The sequence below is a fragment of the Gobio gobio genome (genome assembly GCF_949357685.1).
Source record: "Gobio gobio genome assembly, chromosome: 7".
NCBI lineage: Eukaryota > Metazoa > Chordata > Actinopteri > Cypriniformes > Gobionidae > Gobio > Gobio gobio.
In genome coordinates this window covers 40,897,899-40,921,124 of record NC_137103.1, presented here as the reverse complement: position 1 = coordinate 40,921,124, position 23,226 = coordinate 40,897,899, and the positions used below count along the sequence as shown (strand labels likewise).

At 38.1% G+C, this 23,226-nt stretch overlaps 1 protein-coding gene and 1 long non-coding RNA gene across 3 annotated transcripts in view; one reads left to right on the top strand and one right to left on the bottom strand.

Annotated features, from left to right (window-relative positions):
- The window catches only part of LOC307129570 (neural cell adhesion molecule 2), a 263,670-nt gene that overhangs the window by 169,797 nt on the left and 70,647 nt on the right, over positions 1-23,226 (top strand). For both annotated transcript variants that reach the window (XM_079822111.1, XM_079822110.1), the window contains exons 3-5: positions 4,424-4,630; positions 13,790-13,933; positions 18,596-18,730. In XM_079822111.1, the coding sequence (XP_079678237.1) occupies positions 4,424-4,630; positions 13,790-13,933; positions 18,596-18,730 (486 nt within the window). The remainder of the gene's footprint in view (positions 1-4,423; positions 4,631-13,789; positions 13,934-18,595; positions 18,731-23,226) is intronic.
- LOC307129571 lies at positions 16,383-18,132 on the bottom strand. Its single transcript, XR_013816916.1, has 3 exons — positions 18,015-18,132; positions 17,172-17,224; positions 16,383-16,515 (listed from the first exon to the last, which is right to left on the bottom strand). It is a non-coding gene; the product is annotated as an uncharacterized lncRNA (long non-coding RNA).

The following is a 23,226-nucleotide window of genomic DNA, read 5'->3' as shown; positions in this document are numbered from 1 at the left end:
TACATAGTAGGCTATGCCATTTTATAAAGAAATATATGAACACAAGAAGCTTTTTAAACATAATATATAATGATACTATTCATCATAAAATGTATACAGAGTAGGCCTAATTAGGAAAAGTTGTTTACTATTGTAGTTGAGTATGATTTACTTATTGATTTGTGTCAATAGTAAACACAAATGCACTTGTATTTATCTGCAAAAGGTTCACATACAGGAGCTTTCAGCATAGTTTTAATATAGTATAACTAGTTGTCTATTTTGAAGATACATGTGCATAAACAACGACTAAAGCTGCCAGAAGTTTTAGCCCAAACTTCAAAGACACATTTAAATGATTAAAGCTAGAGGCATATCTTAACTTTAATGTTACTTTAATCATGCAAACTACCTATATACAGCATGTTATTATGCAGATATGTGTTTGGGACAGAGCGGAACCAGGTCGCATTAACAGGAGATATATGCAGCCCATAATAAATAAAAGCACGAGACGTACTGGGGTCGGAGAAGAACCCCGGAAAATGTGACCGTCTGTTGCAATACACGCGCCACGGTTCAGCTGCGCGAGAGAACACTGGCAGCAGGGTTGCCAGGTTTACACAACAAAACCCACCCATTCGTTACTCAAAACTAGTCCAAAACAAGCCCAATCGCGTTTCGGGGAGGTTCTCTGGTAAACATCGCGTTCGGGGGGTTAAATATGTGTGTTTTTTTGCAGAGCTGCCGGCTAAAATTCTCATTCCCGGGGCTAAATATCACATAATTGGGATCGCTTCAACCCGCGGACATGAGACACAGCCCGCGGCAACAGTGTAGAAGTAGCCCAATTCCGCGGAAAAAACCGGGACTTGGCAACACTGACTGGCAGTGTGAAAGCTCCCGCTCTCCACGCGCACAGCACCTGCTCTGCCACCGCGCGCAATGTGAAACCGGCATTACAGAGCGAACAAAGCACAGTTTTATTCGGCTTCTGTTTAAAGTACTCCCACACTTTTGAATGTCGCGGTCTGGCTTTATATGATAAATGATCATTTTCACTATGCCCGGGAGCAGAAGCTGCCATTATTCTAGATCTTCTGTTCCATTCTAGAACGTAAATAATGTGCCGCCGACGCGTCGACGCATTTCACGCACGCATTTCGACGTATTTTCGTAGTCGACGTCATCGACGACGTCGACGCGTCGTTGCAGCCCTACACCGCACCATAATTATTTCTCTTCCCAAACTAAACTAAACTTAATTCACAAGCGAAGACAGTTGAATGGGACCAGCGAAGTGCGCTAAGCTTTGTCCCTGAGCCCTTCAACCCCAAACATCTCATCCTAACCCCTTCGGCGGCGACTCCGTGGTCCAGCATTTGCTGAACGGGCTGAGATTATGCTGCCATGTCCTCTCCTTGAACCCCTCGCATCCCACAGATCAGCCTCTGCTCCTTCGCTGATAACCCCCTGCCCGCTCTTAGCGTCTCTCCACTGCCAGAGCTGCATCACAGGGCCGGTTGCATCCTCGGCCTGCCCGTCTTCCTGGAGCCACAGTCTCATGCTCCCCCATAGCGCAGGCGAAGGCCCCCGTTGTGCAGCTGATTGATGCTTTGAGCGGAGAAGTGCTGCACCATGCTGATGCTTTTTATGACCTTCCAGCAAAGCAAGATTTACAGCGCCAAGCACCTTGGTACCAAATGTGGGTTCGGCCAGCCGGTCTCTGCAGGGCAAGGCGCATGACGGGTTTCGTTTATCGCAGTGTGTGTGATTGAGAGACAAAGAGTGAGTGTATGCCACTACAAGAGGCTTAAGAGATATCCTTAAAGGGGAAGTTCCGCACCACTAGAAGCACCAAATGGAATGTCAGTGGAACGTGTCCATTTGTTTCCCTTTGGTTATAAACATACTGTATATGGGCTGCATGATATATCAAAAGAAAATCAATATCGCGATATGGCTTAGTGCGATTTTCAAATATATCAACCCGTTCTCACTCCCAATGCGTCAAATTCCGACGCATGGTCAAGTGCTTTCCGCGTCACAATAAAGACGCTAAAGGTACCCCTAGGCGTCACTATATTGACGCGCCGAGTGCTCCATTCATTTCAATGAGAAACCTTTGGCGTCAGAAACAGACGCGTTGGGCATGGGAAAGTTATCGTCATGATGATCATATATATTGGGTTATGATTTTGCCATTATGACATGTTGGACTGTGATTCTCAATTTAATCAGGCAGCATCATTTTAATTACGCTATCTAGACACGTTTTAACATGTAACCCAACCCCATTCCATCCCTAAACCTACCCATTTGTGTGGTATAAAACGCAGATATAACAGGCAGAGTCGACTGCATGCACAATTTATTAAAAAAATACAAATATTCCGAGGCCAAGCAATTGATTTGTGTGAAGGAAATCCCCAAAAGCGATCAGCGTCTCCATCTGCAGAAGATCACGAACACATACAATTTCAAATATTGCCGCCCGTTACGTCAGTTTTCATAGTGAAATTGCATTGGCTCTAGTATGTCTCGTGACCAATTGCATCATTACGTCAGCTTTGATTGTAAAATGTCATTGGTTCTCGTGTGTCTTGTGACCGAATGCGTCATGCTAAAGAGGCGTGTGTATTATTTGAATGAGATATGAATGAGTGCGTTAACGGAGCGGCGGGATCATCATCTCAGCGATTAAAACATTAAGATCAACTCTGTTCTTTACATGAAGACATCGTGTGACTTCAGAAGACTTGGAATGCAACATGAGTTAATACTTTTATACTGTTTTTGGTCAGTTTATGCAATAAATAGACGTGGCTGTACTTCTATTTGCCTGTTATGTGTTTCTATATTGTTTAGGAGTGGGTAGGTTTAGGGTAGGAGTTTAGCCTGGATGCCAGCCGAATTTAGCCCCGCCCACAATTTTTTTTGCTCGGGCAATTCGGTCTGGACTCGCTCCATAGAGGAGTAATTATGCCCGAACAGAAACTGTTCGGACCAATGAAATTGTCAGGGCGGGCTTTAGACGATGATGGACAGATGATAAACAGTAACGTAATAATCCACATCTTCGAAGGCTCTTGGGTTGAATTTGCTCTTATCCTAAACGGAGAACTTGTTCGTATATGCATTCACCTTCACTATTTCTCTCAGAAACGATGATCGTGTTGGTAAGTACTCTGTGTATCCTTAAATTATTTTATTACTGGCAAAGATCGTTTACACTCATCTTTTTCTTGTAACGTTACTTAATGCAGCGTGCGTGCAGACAGGGTTTCCAAGTGTTTTTGCAATGTTGCGCACAATTGCTACTCAAAACTATAGCCCAAAACAATAACTTTCCGGGGGGTTCTCCGGAAAAAAATGGCGTTTGGTTGGCAAAATATGTTATTTTGGCAAGGTTGCCTGCTAAAATTCGCATTCCTGGGTTTATATAATCACGTAATTGGGGTCGCTTCAACCCGCGGACATGGAGAAAAACACGGACTTGGCAACACAGTGCAGTTGAGTTCTGTTGACATTTGACAACTAACGTTACGCGTCGCTCCGCTGCTCTGATTGGTTGTGGGTCTATCCAATTGAGGTCTTTCCTGGCTCGGTTGAAACACGCCCCATAATCAAAGCTCAATGGAGCGGTACCAGACTCATATTCTGACTAGAATTGAGTATGGCCACGCCAGGCTAGTAGGAGTTGGGTTAGCTGCTCCAAAATATAAAAGTAGCCTTTAAATATGAATAAAATATTAATAAAATCATGTATGCTTTTACAAATGCAAAGAGTAAAATGCGTCTTGATCTGAGGCATTGGGTAAACAACTGAAATCAATGGAGCACTCAGCGCGTCAATATAGTGACGCCTAGGGGTGACTTTGGCGTCTTCGTTGTGACGCGGAAGGCACTTGACCATGCTTCGGATTTTGACGCCTTGGGAGTGAGAATGGGTTGAATATATGCGCTACCGTTTTCAGAGTGAAGTGGATTCTGCATGAGTGTAAATGAACACTTGTTTTAAAGTCATATTGAATTGGTCAAAAACAGTGTTAATGTGGCCCATGAAATCTTAACTTAAGTGGAAAGATATGTTTGTTTTTAAACTTTATTCACTTTATGGTTACTGAAAGAGGTCTCAGTTGGTTCTTGGAAAAAGCAAACCCAAGTATGAATTCCAACTTCTTCTTTTTTTTGTCATTCAGCCCTACAAGTTTTTTTTTTTATATTATATTTAATAATATACAGCAGAAATATTACTTTTACTCTGATGACTTTTTAGTTAAAAATTCTTGTTTTCACATAGCAGAAAAAAATATTGCAATGTCATTTTTTCCAATATCGTGCAGCCCTATACTTTATCAAATGCTGTGCAATATTGTCAAGTTGTCCTTTACACTATATTCTGTACCACACTATTACTGTTACCGTGTGTGTGTGTTTGTAGTGATCGGGGAGCCTGTGAATCTGGACTGGTATAACCCGCAGGGGGAGCGGATGGTCCCATCTCAGCGGGTGGCCCTGCACAATGAAGTTATCCGTTCCAGACTCACCCTCTACAATGCCAAAATAGAAGACGCTGGAATCTATCGGTGCCAGGCTAGCGACGCACAGGGACATTCAGAGGAGGCCACCGTGGTGCTGGAGATCTATCGTGAGTATCAAACACACAATACATCTGCTCATACACACTTTTTATTGCCATCATGGTTTTTATAATGTTGCATACTGTATGTAGATGCGTATGAAATAGGATCAGAAATGAACGGGGACTTGGGGTAAAAATACCAAACATATCCAAAATGCCCTTTGAATAATCAGTTCCTCTGTTTTTATTTGTAAAGTATCTTATATACACTAAAAAGATTACAAGATTATGCAATTACATTAAGCTTTTTAACCAGAATTAAGATCAAGAATTATATTGCATTATCTTAATTAGCCATGCTGAACAATCAGCAGAAACCATTGTGTTTAGTGAGTGTGTGTGTGTATATATTAGGGATGCAACAATACAGTTAGTCCACGGTTCAATACAAACCACGGTTTTCGGTTCGGTTCGGTTCGGTTCTGATGGCTTGTCACATCAGTTTTTTGCTATTCTATTCTTAGGCGACAGGAACAGCAAGAAGTTTAGGAGAAAAAAGAAAAAAAATTATTGCAATACTCTTTCTTTATTTTACTTAAAATAATTGAAAAACCTTACTTAAACTTAAAACTTTACTTTAAAAAAAAACCTTGTACACATTCCTAGTATTGTATAATATAAAATAAATATATATATAAAGTATGAAATTGAATGAATAAATGTAAAAATAAAACACTACATAGACTTCACTATAAAATATTCATTGATTCTTATTAAAGCTACTGTATTAAAGTTTTTCAGTCAAGAGCAGTGAGTGATTTTCTCTTTGTCTTTTGTTGTTGTATTAACATTAAAGGGATAGTTTGTTCAAAAATGAAAATTCTGTCATCGAGAAATGAATACAGGTTTGGAACAATATTAGAATGAGTAAATAATGACATAATTTTAGAGGTGAACTGTCCCTTTAAGGACAGCATGTTCACTACTGCGCTGTTGTCAATTTAAGACCTGCGTGCATCTAATATACAGACACACACCGATTTTACTTCCACTTTAGACATAACCGACTGTGTTTATGTTAAAGGGGGGGGGGGGGGCACTCAGTTTCAGTCAGTCTCATGTCAATCTTGAGTACCTATAGAGTAGCACTGCATCCTGCATATCTCCGAAAAGTCTTTATTTTTATTATAATTATAAAAGAAAGATGCGCTGTTCCGAGTCTTTCCGGAAAAAGCCGTGCGGCTGGGGGCGTATCGTGTGGGCGGAGCTAAAGAATGTCGAGCGCGCGCCGCTGTTACTGTGTTGAGTGCGTCTGAAAGGAATCAGACCGGAATCTATGATCCGGAATCAGACCCAGAGGCTGAAGTTGAACAGGAGCAGCAGCAAAAACGACTAGAGCAGGACGTCGACTATGTGGTATAAGTTACACTAACTATATAATATGTTTAGCGGCTTGTGTTATTTAGAACACCATGTCAAGCGCGAGTGTTACAATGTGTGTGTGTGTGTGTGTGTGTGTGTGTGTGTGTGTGTGTGTGTGTGTGTGTGTGTGTGTATGTGTGTGTGTGTGTGTGTGTGTGTGTGTGTATGTGTGTGTGTGTTTACGCGTGGTTTGTGAAGACATGATTTGTAGTAAGTGGACTGGTTTTGCGCGTCAGGCTAGTGTTTACATAGAAAGACATGGAATAGTAGCGCATTTGAATGAAGAAGCGCGCTTATTTAGTTCAACATATTTCCCCATTCTTTGTGTATTGTTGTTTGGAGTGCTTTTACAATACACAAACATACACATATAGTGGCCAGCTAAACAAATGTACACACACTATACATCGCATGCTCCATTGATCAATACGTGATCATGTTTGGGCTACTTGATGGGCATAGGCAAAAACAGACATTTGAAGCAGTCAAACCTGCGGTTCCAACGTTGGGACCTTTATCGTTGGGACCGCTCCATCCTTCAGTATTAGGCGATCTGAAAATCCGGCGTCGAACTGGGCCTTGTTTATAAAACAATCGGCACCGAAATGCAGGGAACAGACATAACAATAAACTCAGTTGCAACTCAGTTGTTGATCCGGAAAAGCAAATTCCATCTGTACGAGCCAGCGCTTTGATGGGCGTAGCCTATTGCTTTCACGCTCTCTCTCTCGCGCGCGCGCGCTCTTCCGGTAGAATTGTCCGTACGGCCCATACAAGGAAATTCCGCCCTGTTGACGTCAAGCGGACCCATGATCGAAAAAAACTTTCCGAAACTTATGACTAACAGGAAGTACTAATTTTGGCAAAGAAATACTCCCATCAAACGTCCACCTTAGCTTATGAAACGGTGTCCATGTTTAGCATGGGAATCCAAGTCTTTAACAGTGCCAAAAGATCAGTATGCATGAAACAGCATTTCACCCCCCCTTTAACCTTGTGTGTATTTGACATTATTAGCGCAGTAAGACGACTACTTAGTTCAGTAATCACGTGTTTGACAGGCGTTTAGTGGGCGCGCTCGGAAAAGCGCATGTAAAAATCGCGCACGCGAATGATCCGGCAAGGCTTTAAAACGCATGCAAATAATGAACTTTCTTGATTGTGAATAACTATAGTGTTCCGTGAGTATAACTCCACCACTAACGTGTGATGTGAATGTATGTCACGTTGTTCAGTATTGGGATGGAGGAGGCAAATGATCGAATTTGAAGAAAAATTATAAATTCAATGCAAAACCGGAAAAAACGCCATTCACAAGCACGTATTGAACCGTGAATGCCGTACCGAACGGTTCAATATTATATTGAGAATTGTGGCATCCCTAGTATATATATATATATATATATATATATATATAATATATATATATATATATATATATATATATATATATATATATATATATATATATATATATATATATATATATATATATATTAGGGCTGTCAAAAGATGAATCGCGATTAATCTCATCCAAAATAAAAGTTTGTGTTTACATAATATATGTGTGTGTACTGTGTATAATTATTATTTATATATAAAAACACACACAAGCATGTATATATTTAAGAAAAATGTATTATATTTATATATAAAATATTTATATTTATATATAATATAAATTATATAAATGTATATACAGTATATACATGCAAATATTTCTTAAATATATACATGAATGTGTTTGTATTTATATATACATAATAATTATACAGAGTACACACAAATATATTATGCAAACACAAACTTTTATTTTGGATGTGATTAATCGTGATTAATCTTTTGACAGCCCTAATATATATATATTGCGGGCCTCTATCTCTCATCAAAAAATCCTAAATATATCACTGTTTCCACAAAAATATTAAGCAGCACAGCTGTTTCGGTTTTTCTGCTGAAATTTAATCTTTGCCACCACAGCAATAAATTACATTACAAAATATATTTAAATTGTAATAATATATCACAATATTACAGTGTTTTTGTAACGAGACTGCTCTGAGACAGAAGATTGAGAATCCAAACGCAGCTTTATTGAAAGGGTAGTCAACAAACAGGCAAGAGGTCATAACAGGTAATCAGTCCAATCAGGCAAACAAGGCAGGAGAGACAGGCAAATGGGTAATCCAAAAACCAATAGACAAGAAACCAGGGAGAATGCTCAGAATTGCAGTTGTTACACTAAACAAGACTTCACGATGAATGATAAAGATAACCAGGCTTATATAGGGTGAGGTAAACAGGGTAATGAGACACAGGTGGATGTAATCAGGGATGATGAGTCCGGGCAGAGAGTAATATATGTAATGTAGTCTTTGATGGAATGACAGTCCGGGGGTGGCGTGCCCTCTGGTGGTAATCACACTTCTTTAAAAAACGTTTTATAAAATCCTACTCACCCCAAACTTTTTAACTGTATTTTCGGTACTGTACAGCAGAGTGAGGATCAGGAAATCACATGAGCCAGAACTGAACTTGCATTACCTGTATGAGCACCTCAGCTTAATTAGAACAATAAATCGTTTAACATTAACGTGTTTACTGTATATTGCTTGTGTTTGGAGACCAATGTGAGAATTTAAAAAAATGTATATTCTAAATCACATGTGATTCAACACTGAGGGGCTCTTCAGCATAAAAAGCAAGCAGCTTTTTCTCCCACCTGCTCATGGCACGTGGCACACAGAATCCACTCTGGGGATACAAGGCTTCCTGGCACGCCTATATGGTCTCTGAGCGGTGGGGGTGCTGTCCCTTTCAACGTCCCATCACTGTCAGAGCCCACTGACTCACATCTGTGCTAAGAGACCAGTCAGAGATGCTTTTTTGTTTTTTGTTTTTTGCTCTATTTTACAAATCAGCAGAGAAAATAAATCAGCAAATGGTTTTCATGTGGGCAAGCAAAGTGTGGTATGCCTTTCAATTCACCCATTGTTTCGGGATGTATGTGTTGAAATGTCTTGAAATGGCAACACTTATGTGTTTCCTCAAAAGTTTGTTTTCTCTCCAATGACACATCATTCCAATTTCAGCCATGGCTGAAATCAATACAAAGATTTAAAAAAGAAAATGCATCTCAAGAAAAGAAAAAAAGATTCAGTTACCCTCCATCTGTTCTCATTTGTTCTCTTTGTAGATTAGATTTGATGCAAACTTTTACCTTCAATGATCATAGATTTATATTGAGATTTATTCAGCATATTACAAGGAAGCATGCTGTTACATGTCCCGGCTATAAAAGCAATTCAAGAGTACTGTATATTGATGCAAATTACAATGGAACCAACATCTTGGCACAACTATTTAGGAATCCATTACATAGCAAAGGGCATTATGTGTGTTAGCACAAAAAACCTTCCACCATTGGAAATGCTGTCACTGAAATAGCTGTTTTGATTTCCCTCTGAATAGAGGACATCCAAAAGCTTTCAAAGAGATGCCTCACAATGCAGGGAAATGGACGTGTTCCACCCAAAGATGTTTGACAAATCTGTTGATGTAAAGCTAAATGTAATTCCCCCAACAACAAGACAGCTGCTGCCACACGAGTCACGACAGGGAGAAAACCAGCATCAATGAGAGAGAAAAAATGACAGGGATAGGGGGAGGATAGTTGTGTTTGTGGTCACAACCAATTTTAATTTTCTTTAGAGGGGTGCATTTAAAGCAATTGTTCACAGGAGAAATTTTATATAATGTCCTGGTTGCTTTTTTTATTCAATTATAATAAATGGAGGAATAGCTTTCAAGTTAATAAAAAAGATACAAAAGTGTCATAACTTGAAATGAAATTGTTTTGAAATCGTCTGAAGTCTATGGGCCCTATCATAGACCCGGCGCAACGTAAGTGTTTTTTGCTAGTTTCAGCCCGACGCAGTTATCATTATTCACATCCAGCGCCACGTTGTTTAAATTTCAGATGCACTTGCACCCATCTGTGCACCCATCTGTTCACCCATGGGCTGGTCTGAAAACGAGGTGTGTTCAGGCACATTGTTATTTTGAGGCAACTGAAATAGACTGCACCTTGGACCAACTGAAACCTGGTCTAAAGTCAATAGCACAATTTTATGTGTGTTATTTAAAGGGTGTGTTAGTAATATGCGTTTTTATGCGGGTGCACAGCACGCGTACACTCTGCTTATTACACGCACAGGAACTCGCAGCAGCACAAACATTCCACAAATTAAAAATAAAAGGATTACAATGTACAAGATTATTATTGTTTATTAAGTATATAAATCTATATACTTAATATAGATTATTTAGTATATGACTTTCCGGGCTTTGCACTTTGCAAACGGTCCCTTCAGACTTGTCTCTCATATTATAAGGTTTGTTTTGAGGAAAATTAGGTTGTAGCGTACTGTCTACTTGACATTTGTGTTTTGACAACGTTTAGCTCACACGAGTTATTGATCCGGGAAGTACGAATCTGTGAATATATTGCCAACTTTACTGAACTCCTTGTACTAAGCACTGTATTTCTTCATACAAGTCCAAGTTCAAAATAAAACTCTTTGAACCACCCCATTGTTAACGTACTGGGCTGTTTGAAACACTGCCAGCGGGACTTTAAACAGGAAGTGTACTCACAGCAGGCTTTGCGAGGGAACGCAAAAGATTTGAAACATATTTTTTCCTCCCATCCTAAACTTTTTCCACCACCATATCCCTTTAGGGGCTCTGTATATCATAGACTTCTAAAGACTTGATAATAGGCATCTTTTCATATTTGTATGATGCTTTTTCATACTTTTGGAAGCTCTTAGGCTTTTATTTCCATTCATTGTAATTGGAAGGAAAAGAGCAAACTGCTCATATGTCGCACAGAAGAAAAAAGTCAGGTTTAAAACAACATGGGTGTGAGAAAATAATGACAGAATTTACATTTTTGAGTGAACTCTCCTTTTGGTAACGCATCGTAATTCCTTTGTTAAACTCTTGAAATTAACAAGGAAGAGTAATGAATGAGTGTGAAAATGAAAGATTCCAAGCACAGACAAAGTGAAAAAAAGGAAAGGTGCATGGGTGAGGAAATATCTCTCTTTAAAGTGGCAGACTTCAAAGGCTTGAAGCACAGGGGTATAGCAAGTCTACATGCACCAGATTCTCTCTTTCTTTCTTTTTTTAATATATAGGAATGATATTTTAATCCTCAGTGTGTATAATTAGTGAATCTTGCTAAACTTTCAGGATATATTTCACTAGCTTGCTTCTCTGTGGCTGACTTTGTACCAGGCTTGGCATTTGCCTATGTTCCATTAGAAGTTGTATTTAGAGCAGTGGGAGCCGTGTGTAAACAGACATGACTCACAGATCAATACGCAGAGCCGCTGCGCTGATGAGGGTGTGCAGCACCTCTCAGCCTTTTGAAGACGCATTTTCTTATACTGCGGTGTAGCAGCTGTTTACACCAGCTTCCCACACAAACAGAATGTGTGTTTGGTGTGTTAGAATGTGACTGCGAATTGTGAATAATCAGAGACTATGTAGAAGCATACCTGATTTATGACAAGCAGACGTAGATGTTGACATGTCATGTGATTTTTCTTTGGTTTTCTCACTGGGGGTCTGAACTAGGATTCCAAAGCCCTTGTGCTGTTCTTTCATCTACATACAGCTTGGGTTTCAAGTGTTACAAATCAAATCTGTACAAATTCCAGCCCACATACAACCCTATACTGAACAATTAGCATATCTAGCTTAATTGGAGAGGTTTGTTTGTGCGTTTTACATTTCTTTGAAGAGTTAGAGAGGAGGGAATGTCACAAGGTAGAATCGAAGTTGCATTTTCTACATAAGCACCATGACACCATTTCAGGCCACTTAGCCTGGGCTCAGACAGATACAGATGTGTTCTTAACCTGAAAATGCTGTCTTATCAAATGATCAAAGTTAACTTTACTGTCATTTTTAGCACATCACATGGCAGTGGATAAAAACTAAACACAGTTCCGTCTGGAAACAACAGTGACACAGGCAATCACGCTGACTAATAGACAGCAGTAAATATGACAATAAAAATAGACTATACCACAAGTAAAAACAGAATTCACAGTTATATAAGTATGTACAGTAATGTATATTTAAAGTGTAGCAGCAGTGGCATATGATTCATTTGAAGTACTAAGTATATATACAGAATATGCTTTTGAATAGGTAGAGTGAAGTTATTGTTAAGTATTTGGTTTAATAGTGCACTATTAAAGGTATGGCAGTTCAGGTGGGGGTATAAAAGAGTATTATGCAGTATCCTGAGGAAGGATCCTCAAATCCAATGTTTCTGTAACATCCTGTCTACTAAGATTCCTCCATCTGACCAAGATATTTATTTCGATGCATATGATAGTTGGTTTGTTTGTTATAATATTGTTTCTTCCAAGGATTTCTTGTTTAAGCTCACCCAGATGTGTTCTAGTAGTGGCATTATGGTGCTTTAGACGGCATTCTTAATCCAGTGTCCTTAGGAGGGACCTTCATAAAAAACACAAGAGCTACCTTGGGTTTTGGACAGAACCACCATGTAGCATTGAATATACACTACAGTTGTTAAATGCTTTTGAAATTAATCTTACCAAGGCTGCATTTATTTGACCAAAATGCAGTAAAAAGTAATATAGTGAAATATTATTACATTGTTTTCTGTTTTAATATATTTTACAATGCATTATTGTGATGGCGGCCACATGACCCCTCAGAAATCAGGGTTAGGGTTACGGTATAGGGTTAGGAAATTCTAATATGTTGTTATTATAATATTTGGTGCTCAATAACTTTTCTACCTATTATTAATGTTGAAAACAGTTGTGCTCCCTAATAGTTTTTGTGGAAATTGTGATACAAATCATTTTTAAGGATTCTTTGATCAGTAGAAAGGTCAAAAGAACAGCATTTACTTGAAATTGAAATATTTTGTAATATTATAGGTGTCTTATATACTGACATTTTTAATCTGTTTAATGCGTCCCAGCTGAATAGAAGAATTCATTTCTTTCAAATAAAGAAATCTCACTGACTCCAAACCTCTGAATGCTAGTACCGTATTGCCGTATTGATCTGAACTTTTACATGTCAATAATACACCCGCAACAATAGGAAGCGTCAAATACGAGTAGAATGAGTGTTCCACCCAGGACTCATAAACGTCATCAAACAACTCTCATTAAGCAGTCAAGAAATAGTGTAATGAGTGTAATGAAGATGGCAAGCCCAAAAAGACAGTCTTAAAATTGCTAACAGTCAAAGAAAAGCTTACTGCGGTCCTAAAAGCGTCCGCTTCGAAGAAACTGACAGGCAAGTGTGTCAGTACGCAGCCGAAAAAAGAACTGAGGGGCTGCCCAGAGCCAAGGAAAAAAACATATCGTATACAAAAACATAACACATTCATATCCCCCCTGGATCAGATAGATAATACCAATCAAACACCTGTGTTTTTTGACTGTCACTGGACATAAAATGGTGAGAAATCAGTATAGTGAAATCTGCTAAATGAGAACTTCAGGTTATTTTTATGGTAGCTATGCCATAAAGTGTTTATTTCTGAATGTGATTGTTGGTACATTTTACCAGTATTTACCATACTTTAACATTTTCAATTTAAAAGACAAGATTGGGTCTTCAAAAAGCCTTTTTCCAAAAGGTACATCTTGAAAAAGAGGGGTGGGGGGTCGTCTTATGTTCGCAACAATACGTTATATACAAGTAGGATTTCACATATTTTTTCTACTCCCTGATCCACAGAGAAGCTGACGTTCAGAGATGTGAGGTCTCCTCAGGAGTTTCGACAGGGCGATGTGGCTGAAGTGGTCTGTGATGTCACCAGCTCCCCCGTGCCTGTGGTCTCCTGGTTTTACAACAACGTGGAGATCATTGAAGATACTGAGAGTAAGTAATCTGCCATACAGGCTATCACCTATATTGTAAAGCCGATAAAGGACTTCGCCGAATTTTTAAATAAGATCAAAGATAATTGCTAGAATATAGATATAATTGTCAATGAACACTTGAACTGTTGAAAGTTAATGTAGAGTTCATGCTGCTCTGGATATAATTTGAGAAACAGAAAAATATTGGCAAAAAGATAGAAAAAAGGAATAAATGAATGCCTAAAGTACACTGTTAGACATTTATAAGAGATTTTACAGTAACTTACTGGCAACACTGTTGCCAGTAAGTTACTGTATTTGAGATTACAGTACAATAACCGCATTTCAGTTTACAGTAACTACATGTTACTGTAATTTTGTAATACAGTACTGTTACTGTAAACCTTGGTTAACAGTGCATTAATCCTAATCCTATTCAATAATTAATACTTACTGAATTACATTAATTCTTACATTAATCTATCCTACAGAAGTAATCCAAACAGACAATTATTATGAAATATAAAATTCTTTATTTAAAACATTTTAAGTGCTTTAACTTAAACATGTAAATGTGTGGAAAAAGTTCACTTTAAAACATCCTCGAATCAAATCTTATTTTCAGAAAATCATGTATAAAAGTGATCAGAGTACATTCAATATCACTTATTTTACATTTTATTTACATTTACATTTATGCATTTGGCAGACGACTTGCATTGCATTCAAGATACACATTTTAAATTTTGTCAGTTCTTGCTTTCCCTGGGAATTGAACCCATGACCTTGCTAGCGCCACACACTATTGTTTGAGCTACAATTTTAAAAACTCTGCAGAAAATAGTTGGTAGAATACTGTAAATAGTTGGTTGAAGAATACTGTAACTTTGGTGCAAAATACACATATACATGAATAAAATATAAACAAAGAGCAAATTAATTCTGAAACAAGTTATCACAACACAACACAAACACAAGTTTCATGTCTGTACCGATCTGTGTCATCTTCCACATTGGATGATTTCAAACAGGAACCAGGATTCTGCTCCATTATGGCAAGAAGTCCCTCTAGATAAGAATGATATAAAGTTAGTCATACAATTTGAGTATACACAAACATTTTACACTGTTGGAATTTAATAAAAAATAATAATCCCATTACAATTCATCATAATGGTAAAATACTATTTTATAGACAGTTAACACTTTGAGGTACACCTAGCTCAACGTATGCTGTCTAGTCTAATCCAGTCCTGCAATGCCTTCATGAAGATGTGAAATGAAATGTTCAGTTTTTGTTTTAGCTGGTGATTCAATGTTATGAATATTTTGAAAAATGTACTTTGTAGTGATGCTGAACCTGATTGCATATTAGAGAGGTGTCTCTGTTATTAGCTTAACAAAATTGATATTGAGTAAAAAACTAAAGAAAACTGTTAGTACATAATAGTAGCAGCAGCACAAACTATATGCTCCAAAAAAGTAATATTACTGAATCACCTCAACATGATTTCACAAACTATTTAATCAAAAACAACAATGTAACCTTTTATTGCAGGATGGATTACATGTATACTGCATTAGCTTTAGTAAGGTATCCTCAAACTTAATGCTGCATTCACACGGGACGCTTCTCATTTACTTTGAATGGGTGACGTCATGCGTTGCTGAACTGAATTGTGGGTTCCGTCGCGTCGCTTCACTCACGTTGCAAGCGGCAGAAGTTGAGAGGTGTGTTGGACATCAGCTGTGGCCGGATGCAACCAATCGGCGAGAGTAGCCACGTGCAGGCGGGGAGGAGCTGCAAACACAGACGTGAAGTCTGACACTTTCTGCTTCCCGCAGTGATGCTTGCACTGTGTTTGCACACTTTATCAGCTGAAGTGAAATAAAGGCAATATTTGTCAATGCACAGATGTTTCAGAGACATTTTTTGTCATGTAATACTTTATGCACTACTTAATACAGCGTGTGTTTGTACAAGAATAAAGTTAACATACAAGCCTAAACTATCAATGAAGTGGGGGTCTATGTTTTTCATCTGTTTTATTTTGATAAACATGACAATATAACAACGCAACTACATGAAAAGAGATTTAACTGTTATAAAAAAGAGATTTGTGCGCATTAGATGAACTGAAGGTTTTAGAATAAACACGAAACACATGTGATCGCTGTCATGTGGAGAATCTGGCCAATCGTGGACCAGCTGTGTCATCATCAAAGTCCGTGCAGTCGCTCTGGAGAAACTGCACCGGCTGTATTAGCCGACTGCTCTCGAATTGCTCTCGAGGTGCTTTGATGCCATACGTCACTGTCACGTTGTGTTGGCGCTGTCTCAGGTCAGACAAAATTTCTAACCGGCATGACGCCCTGTGTGAATGCAGCGTAAGTGTCTGTGTACATTACATATCCTATTAAAAAAGTGTCTCACCTAGTCCAAGTTTTTCCATTCAAACTCCATTAGGTGGCGAAGGAAGGATGACACTCTGTTGTTGATTACAGTTGTCTTCCTGTTCACAACTTCCCCGGTCTTCCGACTCACTCTGGTTTTGGTGGTGCATCTTGTTCCCTCCTCTGGGTTTTTCCTCACGAAAAAAACTTAAAGCAAGAGAAAATTAAGAGAATAAAGATATTTTAAATTTCATCACCCTTAGTGCCTTTGCTTTAAATGTTTTTGGTAACACTTTAGAATAATGGTCCGTCATTAAACGGATAGTTCACCAAAAAAAAAAAAAAAGTAAATTCTGTCATTTACTCGCCCTGTTGTTCTAAACCTTTCAAAGAATGTTTGTAAACAGACAATTTTGAGGCACCATTCACTTCCATGGTAGGAAAAAATTACTATAGAAGTGAATGGTGCCTCAATCTGTTAGGTTACAAACATTCTTCATCTTCTTTTGTGTTCAGAAATGTATTCAGGTTTGCACTTGAGCAACATTATTCTAAAGTTTTGCCATGTTTTTTTCATAAATTATATTTCATCTGCCAAAATCATCCAAAAATTGTCCAGGACTGCTTCAATTCCAGAAGATAAAATTATAATCTGTCAGTCCTGGACAAACACAGTTTTGGATTATTTTAGTATAATATAATTTATGAAAAAAAAACATGGTACATGGCTAGTTACAGCTAAAAAGAGGTGGAAAAACTAAATAATTTTGTGATTCTGTTAAACAGACCCGACTAAAACATACAAGAAAAACTTTGAATTATCAGTAATATGTGGAGAAACAAAGAGGACTAACGTTACTTACCGTTGTATGAGTTCCAGTGTCGCACAGCACAGGCAGGCTCCTGGTATTCTTATCTAAAATGTAAAATAAATAATGTCAATCCAAATGTAAACTTTGTTTGTTAACAACATTATTTTTGGAACTAGTGGCCAACGTTAATTTACTAACTAACGTCGTCCTAAATGTACGCTTAATATGCTCGATAAACAAAATCTTCATTGTATTGGTAAAGTTAATTCAATAAACTCACTAACGTTAAGTCTTTTTAAAAATAAAACGTTAGGTTTATGTTACCTCAGTTTTAGTTCCAAAGCTGAAGCAAATGATAACCTAACGTTATGTAAAGTATGTTGTCCGGGCCGTGAGCTCTCTCCTCGGGCAGTAACGTTACACACGACGCTGGCTGCACTGGTTCCTAATCTAATTCAATAAACTCATTTTTTTTAAATAAAACGTTAGGTTTGCCTCAGTTTTTAACAGCAAAGTTTAAGCAAATGATAACCTAACGTTATGTAAAGTATGTTGTCCGGGCCGTGAGCTCTCTCCTCGGGCAGTAACGTTACACACAACGCTGGCTGCACTGGTTCCTAATCTAATTCAATAAACTCTTCTTTTTTTTAATAAAACGTTAGGTTTGCCTCAGTTTTTAGCAGCAAAGTTTAAGCAAATTATAACCTAACGTTATGTAAAGTATGTTGTCCGGACTGTGAGCTCTCTCCTCGGGCAAAACTTACAACGCTGCACCGGTTCCTAATCTAATTCAATAAATTCATAAAACGTTAGATTTACCTCAGTTTTTAGCACCAATGCTGACAAGCTAAAATTGGGGTGCAGACAACCGCGGATAGTACAAATCACACTTACCTTGCTTGTTTGCCGTTCTCACGGGGGATGAAAAAATCTTCGCAGGGTGTCCGGACACAGCTCATATGTTCTCTGGAACCGTGAGCTCTCTCCTCGGGTGAAACTTTCAACGCTGCACTGATGGTTCCTAATATAAATCTAAAGCAAATCCTGTCGATCCCAATTGTGCCAAATAGGCCGTTGTGGTAAATACAGTATTATACTTTATTTTTAAAAAATACAGGAAATCACTGTATTTGGTGTTTGACGTCATAGAAAATACCCATGATGCAACGGGAATTACAGTTATTTACTGTAAAGAGAATTTACAGTATTATACTGGGTGATATATAGTAAATAACTGTACAAATTACAGAAATGTCTAACAGTGTATTATCATTGTAAAGGATTTAAGGCCTAATTTCACTGTAAGACTTTTAAAATGTTATTCGCTTTCACAACTAAGTGTTGACAAGTGTTAACAAGCGAGTTGTTAAAAAAAAAAAAACAGTGTTTTATGTAAATGTGATTTCAGCCAGCAATAGCTCCTTTGAAGGCAAAATTAGCCTGTCATTAACACCATCAAATATTTTGTTCTCCAGAGTTTCAACTCTTACAAAACAACAATCTGCAAGTCCAGAGAGTAACTAAAGCAGATGAAGGAGTGTATCGCTGCGAGGCCAGAGTCGAGGCCAGGGGAGAGATCGACTTCCGGGACATCATCCTGGTGGTAAACGGTGAGTTTGGGAAGCTGTGATATCTGCAGCACACATGAATGTAAGGATCAGTAGGGTCCATATAGTCTTTCTTGATATCTGTTAGTTTATTTATTATATTATATTCATAATTTTCATTTTTTGGTGAACTATTCCTTTAAACATAAAGTCATTCCAGCCCTATCTTCCAGAAGACAGCCATGTGTATCCTGTTATCTCAATGACATTAGCCCTGTTCGCTCTGATGAGAAGGAAACGGCACAGTGACATCACCCCGTCTGCTTGTCCTTGTCTAATGCAATGAAAGCAAACATGAACGGGTGTCTGTTTAGTTTACTTCTGATATTTTCCTTGCTGATCCAATCATGGTGCTCAATGAGGCATGACCGATAATCCTGCCGACATGACAACACATATCGGAGATCGACATAAAATAAATGCCACTCTGTGGGGCTGTTCAGAAGCCCCTGGTCAGATAAGTGTTAGATAGGAAATACAAAATTAATATGTCTTTGTCCTCTAGGAGACGTTTTGATCTTTTCAAAGTTAGACGCATTTTCTGGACGGGTGTTGAGATGACTTTGAAATGCCCAGGCCATACATACTAAACAGCGTCTCTGTAGTATCTTGTGGCTTTAATGTGGGAGTAAAGCTGCAGAGAGCTTAGCTTTCCTTTGGCCCCTGCATGATGTGTGTGTATTAATATATATATGAATAGAAATGAAATAAAAATGACTGTTCAAGCAGTGGAGATAACTCCTCCTTAAGAAATCTTCATTTAATTAGTTTGCATAAATCAATGACAGTGGAATTTCATATTTTTAATATTGTGTTTGCGGTTGTTATTGGTGTTATAAGTCACATTTTTATTTCAATTTCACTATAATTGGTGTACAGTACATAGATATATCAGGGAAATTATGGAAGGTTTTATTGCTCAAATGTTGCTCTTTCATGGCTTTTCATAGCCCAGAAGAGTTGCTTTTTATTATTTTTAATGGTGCACTGCTTAATATTTTTGTGGAAACTGTGACTGACTTTTTCAGGATTCTTCATTTGAAATTAAAGATATTAATAATGTTACAAAAAATTCTATCACCTCCGATCAGTTTAATCAGTTCTATCACCTTCCGATCAGTCCTCACTGAGTAAAAGTATGAATGTCTTTTTTTTTCTTTTTTTTTGAACTGTAGTGTAGCTCAAATAATTTGATTATTATCAGAGAGCTGATGATATGTTTCATATTAATATTCCTGATTTTTAATTGCCTTTGGTTTCTTGATCAATCTATGCACAATTTGAAACATGGTTGAGATCTCATCTGAAACTCTAAATGAGCCACAGGTGAGATTGTTTTATTCCCATGAGAAAAATTGACTTTGACCAGCATTCGCTCTCTATTGTCTCAGAGGAACAATTCATATATTAAAGAGATCTCAGTGGTTTTCTTTCCTACAGTTTTTATTATTATTATTGTCATTTACTACAGTTTCTGACTCATACGTTTTCTTACAGTACTTCAGAAGAACTGCTTATAATCATTTTTATTTATAACTGAATGATTAGCCTTTAAAAGCATGTAGTTGTTGATACTAAAGGTCAATTCGGTCTGTGTTAGATGGTTTGCTGGTCTGATTTGATGTCTTAATGCCCAATTGTGTCTCACATTAGCAGAGCTGTTTCAGTTGGGCATGCGTATCTGGGAATAGGTTAAATTAGATTACTGCCTTTGGAAAATAGGCATCGATTGGCAAGAAAGTCAATGATAATCTTGTTGGAACCATTTCAGTGCATGACAGCCCAGTGCTGTGCAGTGTGTTCGCGTGTGTGTTTCCTCTATGAGTCTTACCACAGTTCCACAGTGTGTGTGTGTGCAAATGTAAAAGGATAGTTCACTGAGAAATAAATTTTTTTTAAATAATTTACTCACCTTCAAGTCATACCAAACCCTTGACTGACTTTCTTCCATATAACACACACAAAAAAAGATTTTTTTCATAGTTACAATATGGGGATTGAATGCTTTAACCTAACGGGGGGGGGGGGGGGGGGGGCACAAAGAAAACACATAAAAATAGCCCATACAACTTGTCTTCTGAAGTCATACTTTGTGTGAGAAACTGACCAAATTCAAGATTTCTGAGAAACACTGTTTTATTTTAAATTAAAAAAAAAAAATGGTAAAAAAGAATCTTGATTGCTCTGCCCCCGCAATGCATGAATGAACAATGCGTGGTTGTCTCTTTAAAGCTGAAGCAAAGCTAAATAATTATTCATGGAAAATAGAGAAGATAGAGATAGAGAACAAACAACAAGGATTAACATATAGTACACAAAAGTATATACAAGCATGAGTTCATTGTTATTCCCCAGCAGAACACCAGCTCCAGACAAACAAGGACCCTCAAACCTGTCCTAACATTACATCGACAGCTTATCTTGGTTCTGTGAAACATAGCAAAACCAATGTTACTCACGTATGGAGCAGAAACAATGCAAACTCTTCCTGCTTAGGTTTCCCCAGGGCTGGAAAGCTTTTTCAATAGTAACACGGGTCCTAAAGCTCTTGCCTTATCACAATCCTTCTTTTCCCAGTGATATTTCTCTGAACCTTTTCTCTTTTGTAATGTCTCTCAGCCATCTCTCTTTCTATAGTCTTTCTTCAAATCTCCCTCTAGCTCAACCTCTGTCCTCCTCCATCATGAGTTGTATACGCCCCCTACTGTTGTTTGGCTACAAGTGTGTTATGCCATGTTCTGTCTGAATACTCGATTCTGATTGGCTGGAAAGTGTGCAATAAAATCGTTTAATGCACAGGTAGTTCCAAGTCAGTTGAATCACCGTTTTATATTAATTCGCTGTTTTCATCAAAGCACATACACATAGGCCTACGTCACTTGCGCAAAGAGAGTGACTTTTAGCAATAAAATAGCTTTGCTACTGGATCACTACGTTATATTTCTCAGCAACGATGGGGTTACATCGATATTTTTAAGTAATAAACGCACATCTTCATTGTTAAGAGAGACATGGCTGAACAGAAGGTATGAATCTCTCTCTCTCTCTCTCTCTCTCTCTCTCTCTCTCTCTTGATAATTAATTCAAATAAATGCTATAATTCATTCATTCAAATAAATGTAATCTTATGCACTACTTTATCTCTGTCTTTGATTCAAATCGGGCAGAATGCTAGATCTAACCAGTCGTAACTATAGAAAATAACTGTCAAATTTACCCTTCCGGTCAAATATTGGGCTGCAAACATCAATAACGGATTTTAATGCACCTCCGTTTTGCGTCGGCGGTTGTTTGCCTCCATGTCGTGCATCAAAATCCTTAGCTAGCCGTGGATTATCCCTTACTTGTTGTGCTCAGTCCGATCCACTTTCAATAGCGTTTCTCAGAAATCGCTTACTGCACCTTTAAAGGGGTCATTGGATGCACATTTCACTTTTACATGGTGTTTGCATATAAATGTGTCTTTGCAGTGTGTGGACACAACCACCCTACACTGATAAAAATCCATTCACTCTTTTTTTATCCTCAAAAAGCCTAAACGCTCAATAATCAAGCCGTTTAAATTTTCTGAGCAATATTATGTAATATTGCTCATGCTCCGCCCACGACCGCTGATGGATTCTCCCATATTAGTATATTTCCGCCCTCAGCCAGTTGTACACTTCACTTCACTTCACTTCACGTGTCTTGTGTCTACATGCCCCATGGAAGAGAGGGTTGGGGTGAGCAGTAGCTCATTATCATTTAAAGAGACATGCACCGAAATAGGTCGCTGGAACAGAGCTGTTTTTGAGGAGGTAAAAAAGGGTGTTGTTTCACACAAACATTGAGAAATTTTAACCAAAGTATGCAACAGACTTTACATGTGACTCTAAAGAATCATACCAACATGTGGAAAATGGGCATCCGATGACCCTTTTAAGTTGTTAGTCATTGATTAGCTTCATCTCCAGTGGTCTGCTGTGCGTTCATTGAAAAGATCTGATTTTAAAAAAATTATTAATCCACAAATCATTCTTGATTCATAAATGAATCAATCTTAACTGCCGCCCTTGCTCTCTTTGGCACATTTATAAATGAATGAGAGAAAAATGGCAATGTTCAATTTTGTTGCTTTAAAGTGTGACTTCAGAAGACATTACATGGGTCATTTTTATGCTACTTTTATTCTGGTTCTAGTGTTTTGCAGAAGACAGAAAATCAAGTGTGAAACAGTATTATAAGTTAACTATCACATTTGTACATTTGAACGATCAAATTCAGAGAAAAGATAAAAACTGACAAGTCTGCAGTGCCCTGTGTGATCTTTGAGCTGCCCACTCACACAGATATCCTCATTACCACCAGCTCAAATGTAGGACTGCCTTCAAGGTTCGAACTGTTTAACCCTGAGAATGGTCAAAGCATGCTGAGTGCTCTGGTTTGAATAGAGGTTTGAGATTGAACCCCAGCCGTAATGATGATGATCCCCATCAGGACCTCCACAGCTGTCATCTCAT